The sequence below is a fragment of the Kuraishia capsulata genome, genomic scaffold (genome assembly GCF_000576695.1).
Source record: "Kuraishia capsulata CBS 1993 genomic scaffold, Kuraishia_capsulata_scaffold_1, whole genome shotgun sequence".
Classification (NCBI taxonomy): Eukaryota; Fungi; Ascomycota; class Pichiomycetes; order Pichiales; family Pichiaceae; genus Kuraishia; species Kuraishia capsulata.
This window is the reverse complement of record NW_019172950.1, coordinates 1,036,040-1,062,589: the sequence shown is the minus strand read 5'-3', so window position 1 is coordinate 1,062,589 and position 26,550 is coordinate 1,036,040. Positions and strand designations below refer to the sequence as shown.

At 45.3% G+C, this 26,550-nt stretch overlaps 18 protein-coding genes across 18 annotated transcripts; 8 read left to right on the top strand and 10 right to left on the bottom strand.

Moving 5' to 3' along the window:
* Positions 1 to 140: 140 nt before the first annotated feature.
* On the top strand, positions 141 to 671 carry KUCA_T00000578001 (uncharacterized protein; the record flags this gene model as incomplete). The annotated part of the gene is made up of 1 exon (XM_022605131.1): positions 141 to 671. The coding sequence occupies one exon, from the start codon at positions 141 to 143 to the stop codon at positions 669 to 671; it is 531 nt and encodes a 176-aa protein (XP_022456629.1).
* A 280-nt stretch (positions 672 to 951) lies between these two features.
* Positions 952 to 2,016, bottom strand: KUCA_T00000577001 (uncharacterized protein; the record flags this gene model as incomplete). The annotated part of the gene is made up of 1 exon (XM_022605128.1): positions 952 to 2,016. One exon carries the CDS (start codon positions 2,014 to 2,016, stop codon positions 952 to 954), a length of 1,065 nt encoding a protein of 354 aa, XP_022456628.1.
* A 254-nt stretch (positions 2,017 to 2,270) lies between these two features.
* KUCA_T00000576001 (uncharacterized protein) lies at positions 2,271 to 4,241 on the top strand (the record flags this gene model as incomplete). The annotated part of the gene is made up of 1 exon (XM_022605127.1): positions 2,271 to 4,241. One exon carries the CDS (start codon positions 2,271 to 2,273, stop codon positions 4,239 to 4,241), a length of 1,971 nt encoding a protein of 656 aa, XP_022456627.1.
* A 138-nt stretch (positions 4,242 to 4,379) lies between these two features.
* Positions 4,380 to 5,606, bottom strand: KUCA_T00000575001 (uncharacterized protein; the record flags this gene model as incomplete). Its single annotated transcript, XM_022605126.1, has 1 exon — positions 4,380 to 5,606. One exon carries the CDS (start codon positions 5,604 to 5,606, stop codon positions 4,380 to 4,382), a length of 1,227 nt encoding a protein of 408 aa, XP_022456626.1.
* Positions 5,607 to 5,785: 179 nt separating this feature from the next.
* KUCA_T00000574001 (uncharacterized protein) lies at positions 5,786 to 6,493 on the top strand (the record flags this gene model as incomplete). Its single annotated transcript, XM_022605125.1, has 1 exon — positions 5,786 to 6,493. The coding sequence occupies one exon, from the start codon at positions 5,786 to 5,788 to the stop codon at positions 6,491 to 6,493; it is 708 nt and encodes a 235-aa protein (XP_022456625.1).
* A 941-nt stretch (positions 6,494 to 7,434) lies between these two features.
* On the bottom strand, positions 7,435 to 8,331 carry KUCA_T00000573001 (uncharacterized protein; the record flags this gene model as incomplete). Its single annotated transcript, XM_022605124.1, has 1 exon — positions 7,435 to 8,331. The coding sequence occupies one exon, from the start codon at positions 8,329 to 8,331 to the stop codon at positions 7,435 to 7,437; it is 897 nt and encodes a 298-aa protein (XP_022456624.1).
* A 478-nt stretch (positions 8,332 to 8,809) lies between these two features.
* Positions 8,810 to 9,844, top strand: KUCA_T00000572001 (uncharacterized protein; the record flags this gene model as incomplete). The annotated part of the gene is made up of 1 exon (XM_022605123.1): positions 8,810 to 9,844. The coding sequence occupies one exon, from the start codon at positions 8,810 to 8,812 to the stop codon at positions 9,842 to 9,844; it is 1,035 nt and encodes a 344-aa protein (XP_022456623.1).
* A 535-nt stretch (positions 9,845 to 10,379) lies between these two features.
* Positions 10,380 to 11,303, bottom strand: KUCA_T00000571001 (uncharacterized protein; the record flags this gene model as incomplete). Its single annotated transcript, XM_022605122.1, has 1 exon — positions 10,380 to 11,303. One exon carries the CDS (start codon positions 11,301 to 11,303, stop codon positions 10,380 to 10,382), a length of 924 nt encoding a protein of 307 aa, XP_022456622.1.
* Positions 11,304 to 11,687: 384 nt separating this feature from the next.
* KUCA_T00000570001 (uncharacterized protein) lies at positions 11,688 to 12,320 on the bottom strand (the record flags this gene model as incomplete). Its single annotated transcript, XM_022605121.1, has 1 exon — positions 11,688 to 12,320. The coding sequence occupies one exon, from the start codon at positions 12,318 to 12,320 to the stop codon at positions 11,688 to 11,690; it is 633 nt and encodes a 210-aa protein (XP_022456621.1).
* Positions 12,321 to 13,749: 1,429 nt separating this feature from the next.
* On the top strand, positions 13,750 to 14,799 carry KUCA_T00000569001 (uncharacterized protein; the record flags this gene model as incomplete). The annotated part of the gene is made up of 1 exon (XM_022605120.1): positions 13,750 to 14,799. One exon carries the CDS (start codon positions 13,750 to 13,752, stop codon positions 14,797 to 14,799), a length of 1,050 nt encoding a protein of 349 aa, XP_022456620.1.
* A 274-nt stretch (positions 14,800 to 15,073) lies between these two features.
* Positions 15,074 to 16,324, top strand: KUCA_T00000568001 (uncharacterized protein; the record flags this gene model as incomplete). Its single annotated transcript, XM_022605119.1, has 1 exon — positions 15,074 to 16,324. One exon carries the CDS (start codon positions 15,074 to 15,076, stop codon positions 16,322 to 16,324), a length of 1,251 nt encoding a protein of 416 aa, XP_022456619.1.
* A 677-nt stretch (positions 16,325 to 17,001) lies between these two features.
* Positions 17,002 to 18,027, top strand: KUCA_T00000567001 (uncharacterized protein; the record flags this gene model as incomplete). The annotated part of the gene is made up of 1 exon (XM_022605117.1): positions 17,002 to 18,027. The coding sequence occupies one exon, from the start codon at positions 17,002 to 17,004 to the stop codon at positions 18,025 to 18,027; it is 1,026 nt and encodes a 341-aa protein (XP_022456618.1).
* A 105-nt stretch (positions 18,028 to 18,132) lies between these two features.
* Positions 18,133 to 18,699, bottom strand: KUCA_T00000566001 (uncharacterized protein; the record flags this gene model as incomplete). Its single annotated transcript, XM_022605116.1, has 1 exon — positions 18,133 to 18,699. The coding sequence occupies one exon, from the start codon at positions 18,697 to 18,699 to the stop codon at positions 18,133 to 18,135; it is 567 nt and encodes a 188-aa protein (XP_022456617.1).
* A 729-nt stretch (positions 18,700 to 19,428) lies between these two features.
* On the bottom strand, positions 19,429 to 19,755 carry KUCA_T00000565001 (uncharacterized protein; the record flags this gene model as incomplete). Its single annotated transcript, XM_022605115.1, has 1 exon — positions 19,429 to 19,755. One exon carries the CDS (start codon positions 19,753 to 19,755, stop codon positions 19,429 to 19,431), a length of 327 nt encoding a protein of 108 aa, XP_022456616.1.
* Positions 19,756 to 19,900: 145 nt separating this feature from the next.
* On the top strand, positions 19,901 to 20,512 carry KUCA_T00000564001 (uncharacterized protein; the record flags this gene model as incomplete). Its single annotated transcript, XM_022605114.1, has 1 exon — positions 19,901 to 20,512. The coding sequence occupies one exon, from the start codon at positions 19,901 to 19,903 to the stop codon at positions 20,510 to 20,512; it is 612 nt and encodes a 203-aa protein (XP_022456615.1).
* Positions 20,513 to 20,871: 359 nt separating this feature from the next.
* KUCA_T00000563001 (uncharacterized protein) lies at positions 20,872 to 21,894 on the bottom strand (the record flags this gene model as incomplete). The annotated part of the gene is made up of 1 exon (XM_022605113.1): positions 20,872 to 21,894. One exon carries the CDS (start codon positions 21,892 to 21,894, stop codon positions 20,872 to 20,874), a length of 1,023 nt encoding a protein of 340 aa, XP_022456614.1.
* Positions 21,895 to 22,205: 311 nt separating this feature from the next.
* KUCA_T00000562001 (uncharacterized protein) lies at positions 22,206 to 23,057 on the bottom strand (the record flags this gene model as incomplete). The annotated part of the gene is made up of 1 exon (XM_022605112.1): positions 22,206 to 23,057. One exon carries the CDS (start codon positions 23,055 to 23,057, stop codon positions 22,206 to 22,208), a length of 852 nt encoding a protein of 283 aa, XP_022456613.1.
* Positions 23,058 to 23,540: 483 nt separating this feature from the next.
* KUCA_T00000561001 (uncharacterized protein) lies at positions 23,541 to 26,159 on the bottom strand (the record flags this gene model as incomplete). Its single annotated transcript, XM_022605111.1, has 1 exon — positions 23,541 to 26,159. The coding sequence occupies one exon, from the start codon at positions 26,157 to 26,159 to the stop codon at positions 23,541 to 23,543; it is 2,619 nt and encodes an 872-aa protein (XP_022456612.1).
* Positions 26,160 to 26,550: the final 391 nt, after the last annotated feature.

Here is a 26,550-nt window from a genome sequence, read left to right as displayed (position 1 = left end):
GATGTGGAGACCTTTTTGTCAAGATACACTACCCCTGCCTAACTGGACAATGCACGACCACCCAACTCACATGTCTATGCCGTTCTCCACGAAGAGAACAGTTAACACTCACTAGTTCCAGCAACTATCCCGCTTCAAAGATGTTTTCAGGAGCATCAGCAGAACTTCTGCGGAAGTCCCTACGGAGATCGTGGCTGTTTATCACGTGGATCCCCGTTGTGTACACCTTCAACGAACATGTGTGTTACATAGGAAAGATCGAGGGTTCGTCGATGCGCCCCACCTTCAACCCTGCTGTCAACTCGTCGGATTACGTGTTACTGTGGAAATGGAATATCAGGGATCCTGAGAATCTCAACTACAATGATGTTGTGCTGTTAAAATCGCCGATGAATCCACAGAAGGTGTTTGCGAAGAGGATAAAGGGAGTGCAGGGCGACGTTATAATGACGAGGTATCCTTATCCACGAGAAAAATGCACGGTTCCGACGAGCCACTTGTGGGTGGAAGGCGACAATATACATTCCATAGATAGCAACACTTTTGGGCCCATTTCCACAGGGTTGGTGGTTGGAAAGGCTACTAGGATCATCTATCCTTTTAGCAGGTGGGGGGAGATTCCCGAGGGCGGAAGAGAGTGCAGGCTGTCACGACTAAGCGAATATGCTTAAAGAACCAATGATTTGCTGAAACGATAGTTCCGTTAGAGTTATGACCGGTATGACGAATGGCTGCGGCTAAATAGACAATAGAAAGTGGGATTCCATGACGATGCATTGTAGAGAAAAAAAAGAACCGTAGGGAATCTGGTGAAAAATTCTAGTATACATAAGGGATATACCGAAGTGCTTGAATTTTTTAAACAAGTTGTGTGTTTTTAATATAATATGCTTTGCTCTGTATCGTAAATCGTTAGTGAATTCGTTATGCATATGATGCGTCAATGTTTGTTCAAACCCGAATGCGCATAGACCCAACCTCTCTAATTAAATTTAATCTGTGTCTCTCTTTTACCATGTTGGTAAGCATTCGGTTCATCCGGCAAGATATGCCGGCATCGTGTCCTTTTTTGGAGATGTACCCGTTCAGATAGTCTATGTCTGTGAGCATGATCTTGTGCAGATCCTCTCTCATGGTTGAAGAGCCCATGGCGTTAGCTGAAGCCACTTTCACTACCACCTGCGTCAACCTGGTTGGTTCCAGTACGCTCCAAATTGCCGGGTTGACCCTGATGAGTTTCTTCACACTGTCTGCAGCCAGTAAAGCCCTACAGCTCTCTTCCACCAGTTGGGCTATCATAGACCTCAGTCCACTCATCTTCAAAATCTCTCCATTCAAACAATCATAAATTGCAGTGAGCGGGCCCAGGACAGAGTTTATCACCAGCCTTTCCAGCATTTGCGGCATCAAGTCATGGTAGCCCCATATCGTGGTTTTCATAATATTCGACTCCATGAGGTCTAGGAACATCTGTGGAGGAGATTCAGGTCGTGGGGCTGCACAAGGGATCTCTGCTATTTTCAGACTTCCTGGGGTCAGATGAGTGACCTTGAAATCCTTGGATCTGAAGGCTCCATGACTTATCATGCCCTGGTAGATTCGTGGCCTTTGAGCGAAATCAGGCCAAAATTCAGACACGGCTTCTTCCACAACACCCATCCCGTTGTGCACAAATAAAATATTTGTTTCCGAATTAATGTTGGGTAAATATCTGGCCAATGCCTGAGTTGTGTTGTTGCATCTGGTGGAGACAATCAGGTCTTTGAACACGGTTCCCGCTGGTGATGCTCCTAATGACGCCATGCGTAGTCGACGACTCACTGGAAACTTCAAATTCATCGCATTCTCGTAGACTATGCTGGATTGCGATCTGGTCACAAACTTGTGTTCGCTGGATGGTCTCCCAAATAGCAGTGTGGGACAAGGACTGGACCTTACAGCTGCTAAATTTGCTGCCAGCAACAGTCCAGTGGCACCTACTCCAAGCACGTGCGTTCCCTGTTTCGGTAAATCCATGGGAAAAACAAACAAATGGTGTATACCTCGATAGAATAGGTAAGTGCCAGGCCTTTAAATCACAATCACTAATGACTTGAATTCGATTAGTCGAAGTGTCTGTGCCATTTCTGAAAAATTATAAAGCCAGGCTGGTGAACCTGTGGGCTGGGTATTGTGGCGCATGCAGATGCCCTGGAAGTTTTTTTTTCACGCTCATCTTCTACAACTCTTCTCCAGTGGTAGATAACAGGGTACTATAGACAAGCTTTGCAATGTCTCCAATACTCCATCTGGCTTCCCGAAGCCTTCCTTTAAGGCTCTCAGGATGGCTATCTTTCAGCCGAGGCTTTTCCTCGGTGCCCAGACTTTTTCAGGAGTCCGGAGCTGCTGGATCTACTGCCACTGTTAGCGAGATGATACCCTCTGCCAATGTGGCAGACTCCAGACTCAACGCAGAACTCAAGAAGCTGTTCGTGAAACACGCCGGTCCTACATTCACTCCAGTTCAACATGAATCAATTGCTGAGTTTTTGGACTCGAAAGTGGGAATCGTTGTCCGTGCTAAGACCGGTACCGGTAAGACTCTCGCGTTTGGAGTTCCTATTTTCCAGGATTTGCTCGAAGACAAATCATATGATCCGAACTACATCCACTCGGTTGTTCTTTCACCAACTAGAGACCTTGCTACTCAAACTACGGCTGGTCTTATGAAATTCGTCGAGGATTCCAGATCTCTTTCCAAGTGTGGAGGTGTGCTTTCAGTGGTAGGTGGATTGCCTATCCAAAGACAGGTTGATGCCGTGACCAGATCCAGATACGTTCCAAGCATTGTGTCAGCTACACCAGGTAGACTTATCGATTTACTTTCCAGAAGAGACTTTGCTGAAAAGTTCTCGAAGGTTAGGTACTTGATCATTGATGAGGCTGACGAGATGGTGAGTAATGACTTTCTGTTCGCCATTGAAGAGATCATGGCTGTTTTGCGCAAGAACAGTGTTGTTGAGAATGATGTAAAGTTCAAGACCATGATGTTCAGTGCCACCATGAGCGATTCTGTTTTCACCATGGGTAAGAAAGTGCTGGGAAAGGACTTCCACTACATCGACTGTAACCACGGTTCCAACGAAACCAACAGCATGATCAAGCAATCTCTGATCAAAACTGATTCGCTGTTCCACAGTTACGCTGCTGCCATTCAATTTGTTTTGGACAATGCAGCCGACAGAACTTTCAAGCCAATCATTTTCTTTGCCAGTACTGCCAACGTGGAATTGTTCAAGTCAATGCTTTTCAACGTAATGAAGGCCAATGACGGTGCTTTCATGAGACAATTCATGCTACATGGAAAGATGAGACAGAATCACAGAGACAGAGCCCAAATGAGTTTCAGAAAGGGCACCAACGTTGCTTTGATTGCTTCCAACGTGGCAGCCAGAGGAATGGACTTCCCCGAGGTTTCCCATGTTTTGCAAGTAGGTGTGAACCACGATATCTCCAGTTACACCCACAGAGTGGGTAGGACTGGAAGAGGTGGTAAGGAGGGACATTCCGTTCTGATTTTAACCAAGGCCGAGTTGCCTTTTGCAGAAGCCCTAAAGAAGGAGGGTAATGTGTTTGAGGACATCACAGACTACCAGTCTACTCCGGAGTTTGACGAGGCCGTGAAAAATGGTCTCAGAAATCCTAGTGATGCTCACGAGATGGCTCTTGCCAGTTTGAACTCGTGTCTTTCGCTCCCTCAGAACGTGGCCAGATACATGAACCACGAAGACTTGGTTGGTGAGTGTGCCGCATTTGTTCAGGTTTACGACGAAGAGAAACTGTTCATTCCAGATTACCTTGTGAAAAACTTGAAGGTGAACACCACGTTTTTGCGTGAACATTTCAAGATCAGCGACAGAGTCACCAACAAGGCCAGTAGACCCAGTCGTGGTGGATTCAGTGGTGGATCCAAAGGTGGATTTTCATCCGGTGGTAGAGGCGGATTTTCATCGAGAGGTGGATCCAGAGGTGGATATTCTTCTGGAGAGTCAAGAGGAGGTTACTCTTCAGGCTCCAGAGGAGGATATTCTTCTGGTGGTTCCAGAGGTGGATACTCTTCTGGTGGTTCGAGGGGTGGATACTCTTCGGGCTCTAGGGGAAGTTACTCCAGAGACTCTTCTGATAGTTACTCCTCTAACTCCAGGGGTGGTTCAAGAGGTTCAAGAGGTGGAAATTCCAGAGGGGACAGATTCGAGTCTTGAATGTGATATAGACCTATTTTCTCTAACCAGTCGCCTGCCTTCGTCTGGTCAGAGCTTGTCAATATAAGGATGCGTGTGTTTTACTTTCTGTTCATAGTTGTGTGTTTTTATGTTTCGATTCGTCTCGTGTTTGATATTCTATAGAAGCTGGTTGACAACTTTTAACGACCTATTGTACAATTGGATTAAGTATGGGTTTTCGTCCGTTTCGTAGCTGCGTATGGCGCTGAGTCTCTCTAAGCACCAATTCTGGTATTTCTGAAGAACCTTCTTTAGAAATCTTGTACTTGTAACTGTGTATGAGTTTTCAGACTCGCCATTCATGAAAGCCTCTATTTTTGCAAAGTTGGTGGTTTCTTGAAGCACTGCTAGTGCTACTTCTGTTCTGAAAGTGATCTCGTCGGAATACACCTTGTAATCACCCCAATACCCATTGTCTTCCAAGAATTTTCTTTGCTCGGGCTTGAACAACCCATTGAGGATAAAGTCCAACTGGATGTGATTGTAAGTGTTTTCCTCAAGCATGAAACCATACTCACAAAGAAAGTACTCATCTGAGTCACAATGATACGAGAAACACACTTCCCCCTGTTTGGTTTTTTTGCCTGATAAAAGCCTCCAGTCTTGATCAATATTCGGTGGTGCAATAGGCTCAACAGCAGCTTCTGAGTAATCGTGGTTGATGAAATCCAGATATGGCACCATGGAGATGTTATCGGCTGTTGATAATGCCAAGCTTGCTGGTAACTCCATGTAGAGACATCTTGTGTTGCAGCACAGCCATGCCCATAGAAATTCTTTCTCTCTGATCAAGTCTGAGTAGCTGCAGTCGCTCAGTACTTTGCTAACAATTTTCCAATCTGATTTAAATCTTTCAAGCTGTTCCTGGGAACGCTCTCTTGACCATTTGGGCAATAGCGTCCAGCTTCGACTTTCTTGATTTCTCCATAACCAAGTCATCGGCATTCCACTCAACTCTTCAATTCGTGGCAAACATTTCACGAAAGGGCTCCAGAAAGACTTGGGACCCCTTCTTGATTCGCAGACCAGGAAAAGAGGTATCAGTTGGAACGAATTTAACGTCTCACACACGTTTTTCAAGTTCGCGTAGAAATTCTCCACATCTGAAACAGAATCGACGGCTTCAAAGTTCTTCAGCTGTCTACATACCGTAACGACATTCAAGGTGTAATTGAACTTGATCGAGATCAGCTGTTCATGTTCTTTCGCGTCGGAGTCTATCCAGATAGACCTTCCATAAACCAAGTCAGACTTCACTTTCAGACGCGGCGAGATAAACGACCCACCGTTCTCGAGCCATTTTATGAGATTGGCTATTCTGCTATCCCAGTCCCCGTCTTGCATTATTTAACACAGAACGTGTAAACCGAGGCAAAGAAGATATAATAAACTATTTTGAAAAGTTTGGAGATGAGCTCAAGCGATAAGCATTGCTGATTGCACGACCACAAATGGTAGCTGAGTCGCAACTTGGCCTGTTTGCTTGATTTATATTATTTGACTTAGCCCACTTTGCACTTTCCATGATTATCGTCGGATTGACTGGAGGAATTGCAAGTGGGAAATCCACCGTTTCGACCAGATTAAAGGAGTATCACCATTTGACAATCGTGGATGCTGATAAGATTGCCAGAGACATAGTTCAGCCAGGAGAACCGGCATACAACGATATTGTCTCGTATTTTGGACCAAAAATCTCAAACCTTGTACTTGAGGGTGGATCATTGAATAGAACTGCATTGGGAAAACATGTTTTTGAGGATAAGTCAGAATTACACGTCTTGAATGGGTTCACTCATCCACGTGTGCGGAAGGCCATGTTCTGGGGCGTTGTGAAGGCCTACTTTAGTTTACAAAGAGCCGTTGTTTTGGACGTACCCTTGCTATTTGAATCAAAACTCGATCGCTTTTGTGGAATCAATATCTGTGTTCTATGTGATTCGAAAACCCAGCTATCGCGACTCCAGGCCCGAAACCCGGATCTTAGTCTGGAGGACTGCAAAAATCGAATTGCGAACCAAATGTCGAACGAGGAGAGGATCAAAAGGGCAGATATTATACTTGATAACAACTCCAGTCTGGAGGAGTTATACTTGAAGCTTGACAAGACGGTCAATAACATTGTGCCCAGTTATATCAAGACCGTTTTGCAGTTGGTGATATTTCCGTATGGAATACTGTGTGGCATTAGCTCATATCTATTTAAGACAAATCGTCAGGCCCAAAGCTGATGGGTAAAAGCTCTCCGATTGACATCTTCTTGTAGTCAGACCCATCATGGTTGAACATGTAGATTGGCAACTTTAGCTCCTTGTCTGAGAACTCGCGAATCACCTGACGACATATTCCACAAGGGGAAGCCACTTTTTCGAGATCTGTTGAGATTCCGATGGCTTTGAAGTGTTTGTGGCCCGATGTGACTGCCTTAACTATAGCTGTTCTCTCGGCGCAGATGCATGCTCCGTAGCTGGCATTTTCCACATTCGCGCCTGTGATGTAAGACTCAGATTCTGTCAGAATCACGCAACCAACCCTGGAATCACGTTAGCAATGAAGCAACAGAAAAACAATGCCAAATTTGCACTACTTGCCTGAACTTGGAGTATGGAGAGTACGAATCATCACGAGCTGCGGTTGTCAGTTTCAGGAATTCCAATTGGATGCGCAATCGGTCGACTTACCTTCCAAAGCCTTTTGTTTGAACTCTTCGAAGTGTTCTATGTGGAACTGGGACATTTATATGGTAATCGAGGGGATGAGTGTGGCGTCGGTGCAAAGATATGTTGACTTAAAAGTGGTCAAAAGCAGTCTCGGGGAGATTCTCGAGACGATAAGAGATGAGCGAGATGAGCCGCTATCTATAAGGCCTGAAAAAGGGCTGCATATAGTGAAACATTCAATTGACCACCAGATAATGGTCAATTGAGCTTCAATTTGGAAAAAAAATAGGACAAATGCTTGTAGCTTACGGAAATTTTTGTATTTTCAAAAAAATTACAACTTTTTTCGCCCTTCGTAACTCATTCTGCCCTTTTTATCTAACACCACCTGCCCGTCATATTAAAGCTAGTGAGTAGTATTGGTCTGCAGTTGATCCGTTGTTATTTATTCATTCTGGTATGACTACTCTTCAACTTTATGTACAATATTTCCGTCAGATCTCTTTCTTTCTTCACTTTTTCTGTCTCTGCAGCCGCCTCAACTCCCTCATATCCGGTGGCCTCTCGATGTTCAACTCTGCCTTCAACTCGTCAATATCCTTCTCCAATAATTTCTCCCAGTAGACGTTGATCAGCGGTTTCGACTGAGAACCGTTCTTCAGCGCCCAAGGGTAATAAATACTGAACAGTCTATCTCTCTGCGAAGATTTAATCGGAATTGGGGCAAACATTGCACCAAGTCCCGTCATGGGGATTTGTAGATTCATGAACTCAAACAGCTTGAGAGCGATCTCTCCCTCGCGGAACACTGGCAATCCCGTTATAGTATGGTAAAAATCGTGGCATTCCCGATACCTCTGATACACGTAGCTCAATTCCTCATCATCAATGTATCTCACTTGTTCGCGGGTATCCGGGGAAACGTGTTCGCGATCTAGCCACATAACGTAGTTTCTGCCCAGAGTTGATTCTGGCAGACTTCTCAAGTAGGCTAAATCGAGCGACTCCGATGTCATCCTAGGCCTTTCTCTCAGTATTTCTCGCCCTGTTGGGTCTGACAACATTTGCGATCTTAAATTTTTGAGAACAAAGTCAAATGCCGTTGACTCTCCAAGAGCAACAATGAACTCGTTTCTCTCCGGATGCAAAAAAGCGCCTACTGAAGAACCAAGAAAAAGTGCAACTTTTTCAAATGCATAAAGTGGCACATGCTCTGGGTAATTCTGGGGAGGTCTCTTAAACCTGAATTGATGGGCTTTGGCTGGTTTTCGATTAGGCATGTGAACTTCTCCCTTTTCCATTTGGTCGGCGAGGGAAATGTCTCGTCCGAGGAATCGGTTGGTAATTCCACCAAGAACCGCTGGAACTGCCCACGACACAATTTCTCGTTTGGCGGTAACCGGTAACATCGCAAGGAACCCTGGATTGGTGGTTTTGTGGTTGTGGAGATAAGTGCTTGTTGTAGGAAGCCCCAATAGATTTGAACTTGCCAGCTGATCATGTCATAGTGTGATGGCTAAATATGCGCCGCATTTTACAGTCTCTCGCAGTTGGGATGCATGAGGGGGATGTAGAAGTATATGCAGTTCATTTCAGCTTAGTAATTGGAGTAGTGCTTGTGACTATTTTGGACATATTCGTGAATGCTTTTGTGGTCAAAAACAAACGGGCGTTTGGCAAAAATATTACGGTTTGCACAAATTGGCTGCTATCTGAAAAGAAGTACGGAGATAGAGTTAATTCCGCTCTCAGGAGATAGATTTATGTCCGCTTTCCGGAGGTTAGAGAGTTGGATCTCTCATGTGAAGATAAGCACAATCCTATAAGTATTTTGTTTGTCTTCAGTCGTTGAACAGTACCCAATTTTATTTTAACGACAAAAGCAAAATGAGTGTGATTCCAGAGGAATTGTATGCCAACCTCGGTCAGACCGGGCTGAAAATTTCAAAGATTATCGTGGGCTGTATGTCCTATGGCTCTAAGAGATGGTTTGATTGGGTCCTTGAAGATGAGGAAGAGGTGATGAAAATCTTGAAGAAGTGTTACGACAGTGGAATTAGGACGTTTGACACGGCAGATGTCTACTCCAATGGTATTTCTGAGGTACTGCTTGGAAAATTTCTTAAGAAGTACGAAATCCCCAGAGATACGGTGGTAATTCTGACCAAGTGTTTTGGGTATGTGGATCTTGAGTTCAAATACAAATGGCGAGGGACTCCGAAGGTTGCGAGTATCAATCGCATGGGTCTTTCCAGAAAGCACATTATTGACGCTGTCCAAGCCAGTAAGGAGAGATTGGGAACTTACATTGATGTTCTCCAGATCCATCGATTTGATCCCGAAACTCCACAAGAGGAAACCATGCGTGCTTTGAATTACGTTGTCGAGCAGGGCTGGACCAGATATATTGGGGCTTCTTCTATGAAGTGCTACCAGTTCGCAAAATTCCAATTCATTGCCGAGAAGAATGGTTGGGCCAAGTTTATTAGTATGCAGAACTACTATAACCTAGTTTATAGAGAAGAGGAAAGAGAGATGATCCCATTCTGCAAAGAGACGGGTGTTGGTATCATACCATGGAGTCCTATTGCTATGGGTGTTTTGGCGAGACCTCTTGGTCTGGATCAGGACTCTGATAGAGCCAAGTCATCCATGGTGGGTGCTCTAGTTGATTCGTTGACTGCAAAGGACAAGGAGTTGATCGGGAAGGTTGAAGCATTAGCGAAGAAGCATAACGTTGCTATGGCAACTATCTCTACAGCCTGGGTTTTGTCCAAGGGCTGTTTCCCTATTGTTGGTTTGAGTAAACTGGAAAGGATTGATGATGCTTTGGCTGCAATTTCTTTCAAACTTACATCCGAGGAGATTGAGGATTTGGAGAGTTCTTATGAAGCCAAGCTCATCAGCTCCTTTGGGGTTTAGTCGCTGATTGCAAAAAGTTTTATAACAGCAACGCCTTGCCAAGATGAGAGACCCTGAAAACTATACTGTATATGAATCAGGGCTCGGTTATCCATTCTACAGTATGGCATATATCCAAAGTTGATTTGACTGCTTCAAGATCTGGGAGGACACTGTCATTTTCAGATACCGCAGCATTTCGAATATTGCATTTCTTATATACTAAATCTATGCTCAGAAGAGAAAAGCGCTTAGCACTCTTGATTCTGTGGCACAATCAACTCATTGAGACATCTTTATGGTATAAAATGATACAAATCAACAAAAATCTCGTAACTGTGGGATTGGGGTAGGTACTTCTTATTACTCCCTAAAATATCAATACATCTTTTGCTGAAGTGTACTATATTAATGCACCTCATTAACACAGCGTGCATTATGCAAAGGCTGTGCGGCTCGATGCGGCTCCAAAGGATCGCGAGCGATACTCTGAAACCTGACACTACTGCCCAGCATACACAGGCGGGGGATGGAAGAGGCACAAATACGAACTTGGTTAGATTTTGAATATAGGCCATTGTTTTGCAGTGTTTGCAAAAGACAACGGATACAATGTTCCCAAATCGACAAAGGAGCCAACATGTATAAATTTCCCAGCGGTGATCTTTGCTTGGTCTAGCTTCCTGGTATTGAGACTCATTGTCATCATGGCAGCCCATTTCTCAATTCCAATAAACTTATTCACGTTGAAGCAAAAAAAAACGATGTGTGGATAGATGATATCATAGGAAGCTGTTTCAGCTTCAACTTCAAGGCGACAAGCAAGTGGGCACGTCATTTGAATGATTGCTCTGTAACGATGAGAGTTTTGGCCTCTTGAAACCGCAAAGGAGTAAATTTTTTGGGTTTTGGTGACCTTAAGATTGGCAGGTGGGATGTCACAGTCATCAGGATGGGTCTTAGAGCAAAGGCAATATAGGCAAGTGATGGTGAAATCTTCTTCTACCCTTTCATTCGAATTTTCCACGTATGGAGGCGGGCTTAAGATATCATTCTGAGCTGACCGCAAAGACCCCAGAGCGCTCAAAGATTCACGATCCATTAATCTAACAGTGGTTTCTTCTGTAGTTGACTCATGGCTAGTCTGGCGACGCAAAGCATCAATTTTTATCAAATAGTGAGTGATGACTTTGCGGTCTCCGCGGTATTGAATAAGGTCAAAAAAAGTCTCCGAGACATAGGGATTCGAGCAATCAATTTGATTGACCATACTATCAAAATTAATACCACTCCAGTTATCCTTGATTATCGGCACCTCAGGGTCGTGATGAAACTTTGTTGCATGTGTATACCTTTCCAATTCTATGTACTGGGTTCTTGAGCCGGAGTCTCTCATTGTCTTTGGATCGGATAGATAGCAAATGTGGAAAGAGTCTTCCTCAGATGGAGAGTTCTCTGCGTCTGTTGGGAATGGTGCCATGATTATAGACAGAGGAAACACCATGAATTTTGAGAACGTGAATCATTACAAATTCGGTAATATACAAGGGAGGGTTATAGGAAAAATTTATATATCAGAATAGAGTTACATGCGACCAGAAAACAACCTCGAGTTACTCTTTGAATTATGGGGTGCGAATATCTGGGGTAGAGTAAGGCCACCTGCAGAATATGCATAAATTGGTTCTAGTGTGAATAGTAGCTCTTCTCTTTGAAGATTTTTCTGTAAAAGATGAGATATTCATAAAAACCATACGGAAGGCAGAGATTGCTTTCTCAGAATTACTACTTTTACCTTTTCACCAGTACGAATATCTGCCTTTTGAGTAGAAAAGCCAATTAAAGATGTCATGCCCAACCTCTACTATATATCTAGCTCGTCATCATCATCATCATCATCATAGTCCGGTTTCTTCACTGCCACCCTCAATTTGGTCAACGTTCTGTTAATGACACCGCAGTGATAAAGACGGGATTCAAAATTCTTCAAGATCAAATCTTTTGCAGAAGATGTATCCTCGTATATCCCCAACTTCTCGAAGCCCACCAATCTATCTCTCTCAACACCATTCTGGTAAACCAACACACACGGCAACACCTTGATCTTCAGCTTGGTGACCAAAAACGGGCAACTTAGTACGTCAATTTTATAGTATTTAACACTTGTATAATGCCTCTCTGCCAACATTTCCAGTATGAGGTCCATCTGCAAACATGTCTGAAAGTTCTCCCTGTAAAAAAACACCACCACGTTGGAATTGAAATTCTGTGACATGATGGCAATAAGATCCGCCTCACGGGTCACACTGACTACTCCGGAGACCTCGGCATGTTTCAAACTCTGGATCTCGTGTGACAGCTGGTCTATTCTCTGCTCTCTGTACTTCTGCTGGAGCCCCGTATCTTCTAGCTCCTGTTCTAGTTCATCGAATAGCTCGTCCGAATCAACTTCTCCATCCTGGTATCTTTCAATGTTTCTGGAGTCTATTTGGTTCATATTGAAGAGTCAAGCACAAAAATAGACCAAAAACCCAAAGTAACAGTAGGAAGATCTATCCGCTAAACCGTAATCCTTCGAGGCCTCTAATGACGCGTGGACCGACAATTTAGGCGTAAGTGTGCTGAACTCAATACTACGCCGCACCGGGATAGACTTCGCATCTGAAGACACTCCATGGTTTAAAGTTAAGGTTGCTATGAGGAGTTCGTGGTGGGATGGGTAATGTCATCCCCACCATAGTGAGCAGAACAGTTTAAATAATGAACCAAACAGAGGGTTTGTCGAGCCAACGAAGGTGCCAGTTGCAGATTCGATAATCTGGTGAAGTGCAACGGTACTCACCATTCTGGCAATCATTATGGTTTTAAGCAAGCCCTATGACAAATACACTTCTAACAGAAGTCTATTATCGATTAGGATGGTCAGAAATACCAAAAATCAAAAAATGACCAAGAAATCTCTACATCTCGCTATGCGTGCCCCTGTGTTTCATCTTGGAGAGGTTATCAGACTTTCGTATCAGAACGGACTTCCACTGGCTAAAAACTGGGGTACAAAATTAGACCCCTCAGGTGTGCTAAAATATGCAAAAGAATCATTTTTCCGGCAGTGTGGCTAGGTATTCTCAAGGTTTACCCATCGCCCATTCCCCCCACCTGAAACATTTCAGGCTGAAACACTCAAATTCCAGAATGGCTAAGGATCAAAACAAAACCAAATAACAAAGACAATAAAGTAAGCAGTAGATGATTGTAAGACGATCCTGGATCTCATTTAATTTGCCAGTTTTCCGTAGGCCACAGGAATATTAGCCATCAGCTTAAAGTTGACTCGTGCACAGCAGCATAGTGGGGAATACTGCACACCCACTGAACTCTAACCAGCGGCCGAACATATATAATTGGCAATTGAATAAAAACTTGAAAGGTGATTGAACATAATCAAGCGCAACCAATTGCGCAAAAAAACAAATAATTTAGCCCCATTTTCAACCAGTAATGTTCTTCCTTTTCTCCATTGTATCGCCCATTATCTGCTGAAACCGTGTGAGATACAATTGTGACAGCCCAAGCGTTGGTTGGTGCCTCTCCACCAGACTCTTCTTGTGATCACCGAATCAAGAGGCCTTCGCTCGCTTTGTGCTGCCAGAAACGTGTAAAATCCGTTGCGGAATCCATCGGGATAATATTCTCGGTTGTTATCGCTGTTTTAGTGTTGAAATTCATAGGCAGTTGGCCATCTCTTGTCGCGGACTTATTGAATCAGTTGAAATCAGTTGGTCTTAAACTTGATAACAAGAAGAAACACCTACCTGAAACCGGATATTTCTGATCTAAAGAATTGAGAGACTCAGATCCTTTGTGCATTTCTACCGTCATTTTATTTTCCGTGCTGTGCGTTTTACTGTCTAATACTACTTCACACAATGGACAGAAGAGTCACATTCAACGTGTCGGACCACTACGAGATCTGTGAGATCGTCGGCGAGGGAGCCTACGGAGTGGTCTGTGCAGCAATTCATAGACCTTCCAAGCAAAAGGTGGCGATTAAAAAGATTCAGCCATTCGAAAGAACCATGTTTTGCCTGAGAACACTCCGTGAGCTAAAGTTGCTCAAGCACTTCAACCACGAGAACATCATCAGCATCCTAGACATACAGATGCCTTACAGCTTCGAGACTTTCACTGAGGTTTATTTGATCCAGGAACTAATGGACACCGACTTGCATCGTGTGATCCGCAACCAGAGGCTTTCTGACGATCATTGCCAGTACTTCGTCTATCAGACGTTACGTGCGCTCAAGGCCCTACATTCTGCCAACGTGTTGCACCGCGATTTGAAACCCTCGAATCTTCTTTTAAACGGAAATTGCGATCTGAAGTTGTGCGATTTCGGTTTAGCGCGCTCGATCGCATCCGCTGAAGATAACTTTGGATTCATGACCGAGTATGTGGCCACACGTTGGTACCGTGCTCCTGAAATCATGCTCACATTCCAGGAGTACACAACTGCGATTGACGTGTGGTCTGTGGGCTGCATTTTAGCTGAAATGATCAGCGGTAAGCCGCTGTTTCCAGGTACAGATTATCACAACCAATTGTGGCTGATTATCGAGGTGTTGGGAACGCCGTTGATGGAGGATTACTCCGGCATCAACTCGAGGAGGGCCCGTGAGTATATCCGCACATTGCCGTTCCGCAGAAAGGTGCCGTTCGAGCAGTTGTTTCCGGATGCAAATCCGCTCGCGGTGGACCTGCTGGAAAAGCTGTTGACGTTCAACCCGAAGAAACGGATCAAGGTGGAAGAGGCTTTGGGTCATCCGTACCTAAGTCTCTACCACGACCCGAACGACGAGCCTATCGCAGAGAAGATCCCGCCGGACTTCTTTGATTTCGACAAAAAGAAGGACGACCTGACCATAAACGAATTACGAAAGATGCTTTACGACGAGGTGATGAAGCCACTTAGGCCTTGAAGAGTGGCGTAGTTAGAGTTAGAGTAAGTTGCATAGACGTTAAAGGTGAACCTTCGTAGAGGACGTGCAAAAACAATTATACATCCCGTGCGGCTGATTTTCAGGTCGTGCGCCATATCAAATTGAGTCATTCGTAGCCTACGGAACTTTTCAACATGCCCCACCTCCTTGGACCCGAAGGCTATCAAGTGGCATTTGAGTGAATTAGTTGTTCAGAAACCTTGTTGTTTGTTCTTCTTACCCTTAGCTTCAATTTTGCCTGATTTTTATTGCAATGGCTTCCTCCGGTTTCTCCATCCAAAACATCCCCCAGCTTCCTCCAGACCCTTTGTTTGGGCTTAAGGCTCGCTACACAGCAGACACCAGAACTAACAAGGTGGACCTCGGGATCGGCGCCTATCGCGATCAAGATGGAAAGCCTTGGGTGCTTCCCTCGGTCAAACTTGCAGAAAAAGCCATCCATGAAGACCCTGCCTACAACCACGAGTACTTGCCCATTGCGGGGCTCCAGCAGTTCACCTCTGCTGCAGCCAAGGTGATTCTGGGATCCGACTCGAAAGCGCTTAAGGATGACAAGGTTGTTTCAGTCCAGACACTCTCGGGAACTGGTGCTTTGCACGTTGCGGCTTTGTTCATCAAGCGGTTCTACAAAGGCAGTGGTTCCGTGTACATTTCTTCACCCACCTGGGCCAATCACATCCAAGTATTCGAGACCCAGGGTCTCAAGATTGAGTCGTATCCATACTGGAATTATGCCACCAAGGAACTAGACCTCAAGGGATTTTTGGGTGCGATCAATTCTGCTCCTGAAGGTTCTGTGTTTCTGTTACATGCCTGTGCCCATAACCCCACAGGACTGGACCCAACCCGTAGCCAATGGACCGAAATTCTTGGTGCCATCAAGAAGAAGAACCATCTTGCTCTGTTTGACTCGGCTTACCAGGGCTTTGCTTCTGGGTCGCTTGAAAACGACGCTTTTGCGGTGAGATCTGCCATTGACAGTTTCGACGGATCTTTGCCCATATTGATCTGTCAATCGTTTGCTAAGAACGTGGGAATGTATGGAGAGAGAGCTGGTGTCTTCCATTACGTTTCTGCCACCAAAGACGCTGCTCTTCAATCTGCTGTCTTGTCGCAATTGCAAAAGATCACCCGGTGCGAACTGTCCAACCCCCCGGCGTACGGTGCAAAGATCGTGTCCAAGATCTTAAACACGCCTGAGCTTTATGCCCAGTGGGAACGTGATCTAGTGACAATGAGCAGTCGTATCAAGGAGATGCGTCAGACACTGAGATCCGAACTGGAGTCCCTGGGAACCCCCGGAACATGGGACCATATCACCACCCAACAGGGTATGTTCTCCTTCACGGGTCTTTCCAAGCCCCAAGTTGACAGCCTCGAGAAGGACCACGGAGTTTATCTGGTTGGTTCTGGTCGTGCGTCTATGGCAGGGTTTAACTTGGGCAATGTCAAAGCGGTAGCCAAGGCGATAGACCAGGTTGTCCGCGAAGCATCGAAGTTGTAAAGAGGGTGTTTTGACTGATAGTGAGTATTGAGATAGCTATGGTGCTGATTATGGTTACACAATGCTCTTGACTATGGTATACATCTGCTCGTTATCTGCCACTTCTTATTCATAAACTTTTAAAGACATATGACATTAACCGAGAACACATAGTGATACAATATAGCGCTTTCATGCTAGTAGTACTATACTATAAACATAGTATATCTGGTATTGTCTGTTCTCCACTAATAACCCTAGCACGCCAGTAAAACAATTACTTTCAATGCAAGCTCATTAATCTAAATTTCGAATAACAATGCTTTACCGATTACTCAGCTCTGAGCTGAAAAACTCCGGTATCTATGGAGTTTGGAAAAGCTACCGAGATTTGAGACATGTCTCAGGTCACATCACTGGGGTTTTTGATGATCAAATGCAAAGGTCATTTATAACACAATAATATACTAAATGTTCACTATGTCACTGCGGAAAATGAAGCAATTGGCATGGTCCATGGCATAGCAAATGACTTGAAAGTGTACATGCTGCCATGGTATATCGGGTCTCCAACTCTTATCGGGGTTCCCCCAGGGCAATGAAGGAGCTTGTTTGACACCTAATCAAATTACTTCTAGAAACACCATACTTGGAACTTACCAAGTCTATTTTAAAAGGAATCTGCTTGCATAACGGAAATGTCCACTTACATAAAATCAAGCTTTCCTTACAATCGCACTGGAATGGGCGACACACTGGAGACGAACCGCATTAACCATCTTATTCTGAACTACTTGATAGTGGAAGGCTACGAGAATGCCACCTTGAAATTTGGAAAGGAACTTGGTTTTGATTTCATCGAGCAATTCCTGGACAGTGACAGGGTTGTGGCTGCTACAGGAGTGGAACCGGCATCCCAAGATGAAGACCTGGATATTCAGGCCGAGGCAGATAGACTGTTTTCCAAGGAAAACATCACCAACAGACTCAAAGACCTGGAGCGCGACCTGCCGGAAACAGGTCTCTCACGTGATGCTCTTGGAAGATTGACTTTGGGCCTTTCCACCATCAAAACGCGGAATCGGATCAGATCCAATATCCTGGGTGGGAGAATAGCGGAGACTATAGTGCTGATCAACGAACATTTCCCCACCCTTTTCGAGAAAAACCAATTCATATACTTCAAGCTTTTGCATTTGAACCTGATCGAGATGATCAGGTCTCACCACAAAGACCCTGCCCATTCTACTGAAGATGAAAAGGTGTTTCTGGACGAGATCCTCAGGTTCATCAAGGAGAAGCTTTCTACCGTTAAGATTCTCCAGAACAAGACGTTTATTAAGGAATTGGAGCTAACCATGGCACTTCTCTGTTTTAGTGATCAGATGGGACGGGATTCTGCGCCCGTGAGAATGCCGCAAAAACTTAGAGCGTTGTTTGATCTGAAACTTCGTAAAGAGGTGGGAACCCTGGTGAACAAGTCTATACTAATCAACCTGAACAATGAGGATATCAACAATCTAGTATTGGTGGGAAATGAACCATATGTGGCGGAAATGGACAGGAAATTACGTCCAAAGGGAACGAATTTGCCGCGCGGTGAGTCTCAGGATAACCTGTTGATGAAGTTTAACGATATCGAGAACGTGAAGTTGAAGTCGTTGATGAAGCTTTGGATCTGGGCGACGTCAGAGAGTGATATCGACTGGGCGAAAAAGGCATGAAAGGAGGAACGATATGTTGAATAATGTGGTGACATGAATTATCCGAATTACATGATTACTCTACGTAATTTAGCAATTATGAACCAATTTACTGGTGATTTGATCTCATTTGTTCTCCACTGCGTACGCATCAATTGTATCACCAGTCTCAACACCCAGATTGCACAGGAACTCGTCATTATCCCCCAGCTCTCTCTTCTTGCGCCTCACTTCTACATTTTCGACACCAACTTCACCCTCGTGTTCCAGATCTCTCCAACACTCAACTAGTTTCTTCTTCAGATGCAACAATGTGGTCCCGTGCTCCGGGCTCCTGGGGTCGTAGTCTTCAGGACCAAACTCAAAGTGATACTTGAGTACGGCATCCCGCGTGTGCAAGCGAACATAAACATGGGCACAATGTGTGGGGGTCTCCTTAAATATATCATTGCCTGGGAGTTTCCACAGCGAAATATAATAACCCGAGTAAAGCACGGTCTCGTACGATATCAGTAGGATTCCGATATAAACGAAGATTAAGGTGATGCAGGATGAGGACGGCGAGCTCACTAGCTGTCGCGTGAGCGAATTAGCCGTTAGCCAGGACTCAATCTTGGCGTTAGCTGAGGTCAAAGCACTCATGGGAAACGATGGTGGAGACTGCAAAAGATCACTGCAGTTATCGCCAGCCATCAGCGATAGATGCGATTTCGGTATTAAATAATGTGCCTTACTCGAATAATAACCGCACTAAACCCAAATTTAGTAGTTCAGAACACAAATATAGGCCGCAAGTATGGCACCTTCACCCCGCCTTTTCGGAGAAACTAATTTCTGTGACAGGGCGAGGTCGTTGAGAGAGGGACTTGGATGACGAATCTGAAATGGAGGGGCAAATAGGAATTATGGGTCGGCAAAATGTCGATTTGGCATATGTTCGTAGTTCTATTTCCTGGTGCTGACCGTGATTAAGTTTCCCAAATAGTGAAACCAAAGCAGTAGACTCTCTATATTGTCCATTTTGGACTAAAGTCGCTGTTTACGTCTCCAGTCGCAAAGTCCGTATTTCAGTTGTCTCGTGAGGTTTTTCAGATTATTGAGCTCTTAACCAATATCACTCTGCAGACAAACCTTCTCGGTAATTTCGACCCTTTTGTTCAGCACATGCCTAACGGGGTGGTGATGGTGGCACATGCCAGTGGGGTGATGCCAGTGACTGAAGAAATGATGGAGAACTCCCCTCTTTAGGACTAGCGGAATGGTTGAAAATAGCACGTAATGGTAAGTGGCATAAAATCAGATTCAGCAAAAAAACACCAATGATTACTATCACCAATACAGAATACTAAACTTCGATTTTAGGAAACAATAAGAGATTGGATATTGCTTAGCTACTACTGCCTATTGAAGCCTAAATTGAGCTCACGTCTTACCTAATTGAGATTTACTTGAAATCCGATGACTCAACCTTCCCTGCGAATTTCCGTTCCAAATATCCAACTCGCACTTTCGCCAAAGACTCCGACAGAGGCCGTGCGCGCACACCCCTCTCATGATAACCGTACGCCACTGTACATGCAGGCGCCTTAGGAGCCCACCTGTTCTGGTCTTGGGACACTGCTCAAGGCCGAATCGAACGAAAAATCTTTCCCGAACAAGCGCCGCTCGGCCTGTCTTAACGCATGCACCCCACACAGCAGATGACATTGCTTTTCGTAGCGTCGAGCAAAAGCATGCGGTGTCGTACATGACGATTGCCGTCTTTGGACAATTATTGCCAGATTTTTGATTATAAAAGGCCTTCTGTTCCCTGGAAGTGTACCTCAGTGGCTTTGTCAAACCATAATCAGTATCAAAACAAAAACCCGACTATCGTTTCTTAGCGTCTATTAAAATGAAGTTTCCAATTGCAATCGCTACCCTCCTGGCACTCACCAACAGAGCTGCTGCTGCCGTTGACTCAAGCGAAGTCGCCTTCGTCACAGTGTTCTACAATGACCTCAAGGGCAACCTCAACGAGTATTTGTCGTACATCCAGGCCCATACGGAAAACGACAATGCCCCATTGCTCAGTCTCTATGCGCAGGTGCAGACATACACCGATGACTCCTACACCACCGTCATCGATGACAACATCTACAAAGAGATTTCCACTTTTGCAACAGCCCTTCCATGGTACTCAACACGTCTTGTGAGCGAATACGAAGATGCTGTTGGTGGTGGTTCCACCGAGGCAGCGTCTTCAACAGAGGCCTCTTCATCTGCGAAATCGTCTTCCGCTCCGGTCACGTCATCTAGTTCCGCTAAGAGTTCTTCTGCGGCCACCACAAAGGCGTCTTCAAAGGCAACTTCCAAGGCATCATCCTCAGCATCGTCAATTGCTCCGGTCGCTACTTCCGAGAACTCGGCACCTGCTTTCGCTCCTGAAAGAGCGGCTGTTATGGTTCCATTGCTTGTCACCTTGGGACTGTTGGGAGTTTCCACTGGATTGGGTTTGGTGATGTAAGGTTGCAGTGAAGATGCATCAACCTGCATTGCTTAAAAGTGGGCATTAATGGCTCCACCTGTTCCGTATTCCATACCGAGACCATCATGACACTTTAAGGTCTATTCAATTTCTGTTTTGTCAGATGGTATCCGATAGTATTTGGTACCTCTGATTTGTTTCTACTCGTTATATTTAAAACACTTTTATATTCAAAGAATTGTAGTTACGGTGTAAAACAGACTTCCCCAGATTTGGCAGGGACACCACTCATTTGGGACACGACGTTATCGATCCATATGACGACGTCGCCGCAATCAGACGGGAACTTACCTACAACGTAAACTACAAATCTAGTGTGGCAGACATTGCTCTCTTACTCAAAAATTATCCCACTTGTCCTCGCCCCAGTCGTCCTTCTTCGACCCTAGACCTTGCAACTTGGTCTTCTCCTTGGGCCGAGCCAGTCCGAAAGCCGGCTCTATGCTGGCGTCGTCGTCCTCTTCTCCAAGCCCTTCGAAAAGTTTGCCGTACACGCCACCGTTGGTCTGAACTTTGGTGCCAAACTGTGCCATCGCGCGTTTTGCTTGATTAGCAAGATCCTGCTCCGAGAGCTGCTGGACTCCTGGCTTGATCACAGACTCGTTCACCTCCTGGACAGATTTGGCAACGGTGCTCGAAAAAAGTCCCCAACCCTTTGCGAAAGTACCCAGGGGATCTTTTTGGAAGGCATCGACCGTGAACCCGGCCAAAGAGCCGCTTCCGCTCCCAGAACTGGCACCAGAGTCAGTTCCCGGCACGGGACCAGATCCAAAGCCCTGGTACTTACCACCCTGACTAGGAGGCAGATCTGTGGGTCTCTGGGAGTTTGCTGCACCCAATGTGGCGAAGTACTGCTCGTTCTTGACTTTCTGGTCACCTCCCAAGGGCGTTCCTCCATTACGTCTCGAAACGGGCTCCTTCTCCAAGGCAATTGATGACAGAGTAGGCAGCGTTTCACCCACATGATCTTTAGGCGTATACTCACGATCCTCAATCAGACACGTCAACAACTCCTTGTAGTCCTCAGCCACAAAATTGTTGTACTTTTGCTGCGCAGGCAGCTTGAGGTCTAGCCCATTACTCGAGAAATATTCACCACACTTGTCATTACCACCTTTCTCCATGCGCGCGTTCTCTTCAGGCTTAAATTGGTCCATAGTGATGGAGCGCACAAATGAAATATGGACACCTAGTCCACGGTGGATTCCAGCACATTCCAGACAGATGAAAATACCAAACTTGGGTGAAGCCCACTGCGGATTCGGCGCAGAACAATCAAAACACTTTTTATTGCCTCCCTGCTTCTGTAAGGCCAGTAGCTTTCTCCTGACGTCTGGGTCGACTGTCCAATCAGACGGCATGTTTGAGTTGGTCTGATATGAGTTTCCGCTTGTAATATATGAGAGATATATGCAACCAGAGAGGGGCCTCACAACACGGAAATTCGGGATTCAGTCTATCTAACGATCAGATTCGTTGTGATCGTCGTTGCTTGGGTGAAAGGGAGGTTGACGTGTTGATCGAAGCGGATCTTGGGGGTCGTGCATCAAAGAATTTCAGACACCACCAGGGCTCAAACCCCAAGGCTCAGAAATTGACATTAACAGGATTTCAGACTTGATCAAAATGCATGCTAGTTATCTCTTACTTTGTGTTATGTGTTCTTATAATTTCACAGCTTTGGCTTTGCGAGTGCAAGCTTCTTCACATCTTCCGGATACTTTGAGTTGAACCCTCCATTTCCGGTGTGCCACAACCCACCATCGACTACAGTAATAGTTCCCGTAATATAATCACCAGCAGGCGAAAATAAAAACACCGTTGCATCAGCGATATCGGAAGTGGTACCCAGTCTTTGCAATGGGATTCTCGCCTTGATGGCATCAATAGATTCCCGGTTGAGTCTATCAAAACCTTCGGTTCCCCCAATAGCACCAGGAGCTATGACATTGAATCTCACGCCAACAGGTCCCAATTCCACCGCCAAGACCTGGTTCAAAGCATCAATTCCGGCTTTGGCTGCAGACACATGGGCCTGGAATGGCAGTCCGTAGTAGTGAAGAGTAGCAGATACGAAAATCACACTTCCCTTATTCTTGACCAGCTGTTCGTAGCACGCCTTTATCGTGTTATAAGAACCAAGAAGATCAATGTCCACAACCGTTTTGAACGCATTGGATGAGAGATGATTCACATCAGCAAGGAAGTTGCCTGCAGCACCACAAATAACCAGATCCACCTTTCCCAGTTCCTGAACAGTTCTTTCTACAGCCTTAACCAAGTCGTTCACATTTCTGACATCCACGCCTCCCAAACCGATCACCTTGGCACCAGGCCTGATAGAGCTCATCTCCTTGGCAGCGTTCTCAGTTTTTGACACGTTTCGCCCAATGATGGCTGCATTGGCTCCGAGTTGGATCAACGCTTCGGTCTGTTGTCTGCAAATAGTGCCTGCGCCACCTGTCACGAGGACGACTTTCCCCGAGAACAAGTCTGATTTCCAAGAGTTGTTCGTGTATGGCATTTTGAGCAATTTTTATAGGAGTATAATCAAAAACTAATGCTTATAGTTGCTCGGAAGAGCAGCGGGACAGAATACTTATAAATGGCCTTTCCACATGGTTACCCCACAATCTCGGATCATCTCATCACCGAGGCAAGTCGTTGCACAGCCGTGGCAGTGTATAAGGAGATGAAGAGCATTTCTTTTCCAATATTTTGATGAAAAGTTGTAAGATATATGTTCTATAATGAGGATCTCTTTGTTGATTAAATTGATTCAATCAATGAGGTATTTAGTTCGAGAAACGATCACGAGTACGGAAACTGCTAACGCATACGATATCATGGAACGCACCATGGTTCAATTAATATACAAAATCAATATGACATTACACTGGATGGTGCTCACTGAATCACTCATTCAACTGACTAATCACTCAGCACTAGCTTGATTTCATTCACTATTAGGCCTGATCTGCCTCACTCATAGCTTCAAGTCTCCTCTTCAATCTTCCTTCTTCATGTTCAACAGCTTCGCTCCGGCATGCGCAAACTTGGACTTCAAGATTGACGAAACCTTCTTCTTGTCATTTTGCTTCTTGAGCTTTTCTCTCTTGAGTTTCCCTTTTGAATCCTTCACTGGATTTTTTGCTGGACTCTGTCTCTTCTTCGATTGGCCGGTATTGCCGGTGGGCTTGCTGGTCTGCTCGGATTCAGCTTCACCTCCTTCATCACTTTCCTCCCACAACCTCTTTTCCGGGGTGACCTTCGCAAGAACTTCCTCGGTTGCATCCCCAAATCCGTAATCAGGATCTGGCGATGTCATTGTGTTTCCACCAAGATCTTCGTCGCTGATAACGTCCTCCTCTTCCTCCTGCTTCTTCGCCTTTTTTTCCAGCTTGGTTTTCTGGACCAGCTCTCTCCCCAGGAAGTTAAGCATGAGAGTGTCTTCATACTGAGATAGTAAATACTCCCGCACAAACCGGTTGTTGGGCACGCTTCCATTGGCGTCTCCACGGATCAACGTATTGAGTAGATCTAGACAGCAGGAGTTGGCCAGATTATTGGAGTTATTCGTTTCCTTCAGCAGCTCCACAACTGGCTTCAACACATCCATGTTGATGATGTACCTGGTGTAGAACTCATCGTTCAGAACCAAGATGGATTTGAGACATCTAACCGCACCAAGTCGAGTTTGTAGTGGAAAAACAGGGTTGACCAGGTATGATACACCCAAAAGAACGTCATTTTCTAGGAAAAACGATCTCGAGAGGTGTTTCTCGTGTTCGGAGGCACACAAAGATACTAGTTCACACAGGTTTTGGTGCAACACCGACTCGTGGCGCTTGAGCGAGCTGAACTTGGACTCTTCTGAAGATGATGAAGACGGCACAGCAGTGACGGCCCCGTCTGAGTCCGAGAGAGGCGTCGAAGATCTTGGTTTCAAAGCCAAAGAGGCCACCTTGACAAGCGGTTCAAACAGGCTTGGTGACACCTTCGAATAGAATGCAGTCAAATAATTGGTGGTATTCAATGATGATGGGCCCAGCGACCCACCTGACAAGTTTGCAGAAGAAACAGTAGACGGCGATGGATGAAGCAAAACCTTTAAGGCCTCTGAAACCTGGGTTTTGAGACCAATGTCTTCTTCCTCCAGCAAAATGAATGTTAGCAGTGCAAAAAGAGTCATATCATCAGACAAAAACCGCTCCTTGATCTCCAGAGAGTTCTCATCACCAAACTCGTCTTCACGAGGCATCTCATCTATGTCGTCAGTAGCAGGCTGGGTTCCATTGATTAGCAAAACATCGTGTTCTACTATGGACACGATCAACTCCGTTGCTAGAACTCTGCTGGAAGTGTGGATATCTTTGAATGCAAACCCAATGAGTTTGAATAGTCCCCTTTTTACTAGGGCAGAATAGAACTGCGATCTCGCAGTTGCTTGAAGGCCCTTGGCAACTATCACGAACTGGTGAACCAACCTGATTCCATCTCGTTTCTTCTGGAGCAGTTCATCGGCATCCTGCGGGTCTGCATCTGCATCGCCATTTGAAGGCGAAGAGCAGGATCCGTCAGATTTAGGTGTCAATACCCTATTTGCTTCATTCTTGGCTTCATCCGAAACTCCATCTTTGATCACGTAATCGTCACCCTGGTACATCGCAAACAGACTGGATAGAAAGTGCTCGTTCTCATTCAGAAACTTGATTATCTTGACCTGGTTGAAGTAGATTAACGTGGCTATCCAACCAAAAGTGGCATCATCCAGAAGTCTTGCCAATACCACATCCTTCAGGAACTGCAGCCTGAAGGTCTTTTTAATGATATCGCTCGTTTCCTGGTCGTTCAGAGGAATAACCTCCTTGAACTTGGTCTCGTCGCTAATGTATTCTCTGTTGTTAGACTTGTAGGAAGGGAAATCGGGATCGTACTCCAGAATTCCTACGACCCCGATGATGATATTGTCGTCTAGAAACTGCTCCAGGATGTTTGTATCGTTGTAGAACACCAAAGTCTTGATTATGTCACACAAATAGTGCAAGTTGGTGAGATTTCGGCCCTTTTCGTTCCGGTTGAAGGCGTCCACCAGCTTGCTGAGATATCCTTCCGAGTCTATGAACTTGGATATAGACTCTCTAAAAAACGTGGTCTTGGAGCCCTGATTTAAGTAGTCCAATACCTCAGGCAAGTTCTCATCTTTTGGCTCTGGAGGAGGAGGAACAGGACCCGCTATCATCTCCGTGATCTCACCATCCGATCCAACAGGCACCACAGCAACAAGCGAGATGTTGGGCTCGATGTTCTGCTGAACGCTGATTAAGAAGTCACATATTGAGTAGCATCCCTCAAGCTCCTGGAACGAAAGTGCGAAGTCGTTTCCATCCGGATCCGTCCACACGATCAATGTATCCTGTTGTTTCTGATATTGGGTGGTTCCCTCGATTGGGGCTTTTAATAGCACCTCGGTGTCGTCCTGCTCGTTGCGCACTATGAAAATTGGCCTTTCAGTTTCCGCATCCAACTCTCCAGAACAATAGCCCGTTCCGCGGTCAATCCACCTATCGCCTTGTAGCGAGTAAACTTTCACTCGGCGGGGCGATGTGGGCTGTATGTCTATCATTATAGCGCGTGGGGCTCAACAAGCCATGCAAATCCGAGGTGAAAAGCTGAAATCTCTCTATTGTGAGAGGAAAAACTGGAATTCGAAATTATAATACTCCCATCTGCGGGAGAGCAAAACTTCAACTAATCGAATGAAATGACAAAGTGTAACGGGAGTAACGGACGGTGTGGTTGGCAGCAGCGAGTATGGAGGAGCCACGATGTGAACGCGTGTTCGCTTATTGAGTCTTACAGTCGGTGCAGTAAAAACAAATTTGAATATTTGCAACAAATTGATCCAAGGCAAATTTCGCAATATATTCAACACAAAACCCCGCTGAAAACAACTCGATGTCGAGAGCAGGAGCCGTGCACAGACATACCATCACCGCCTAAGGATAAGGCTTCAG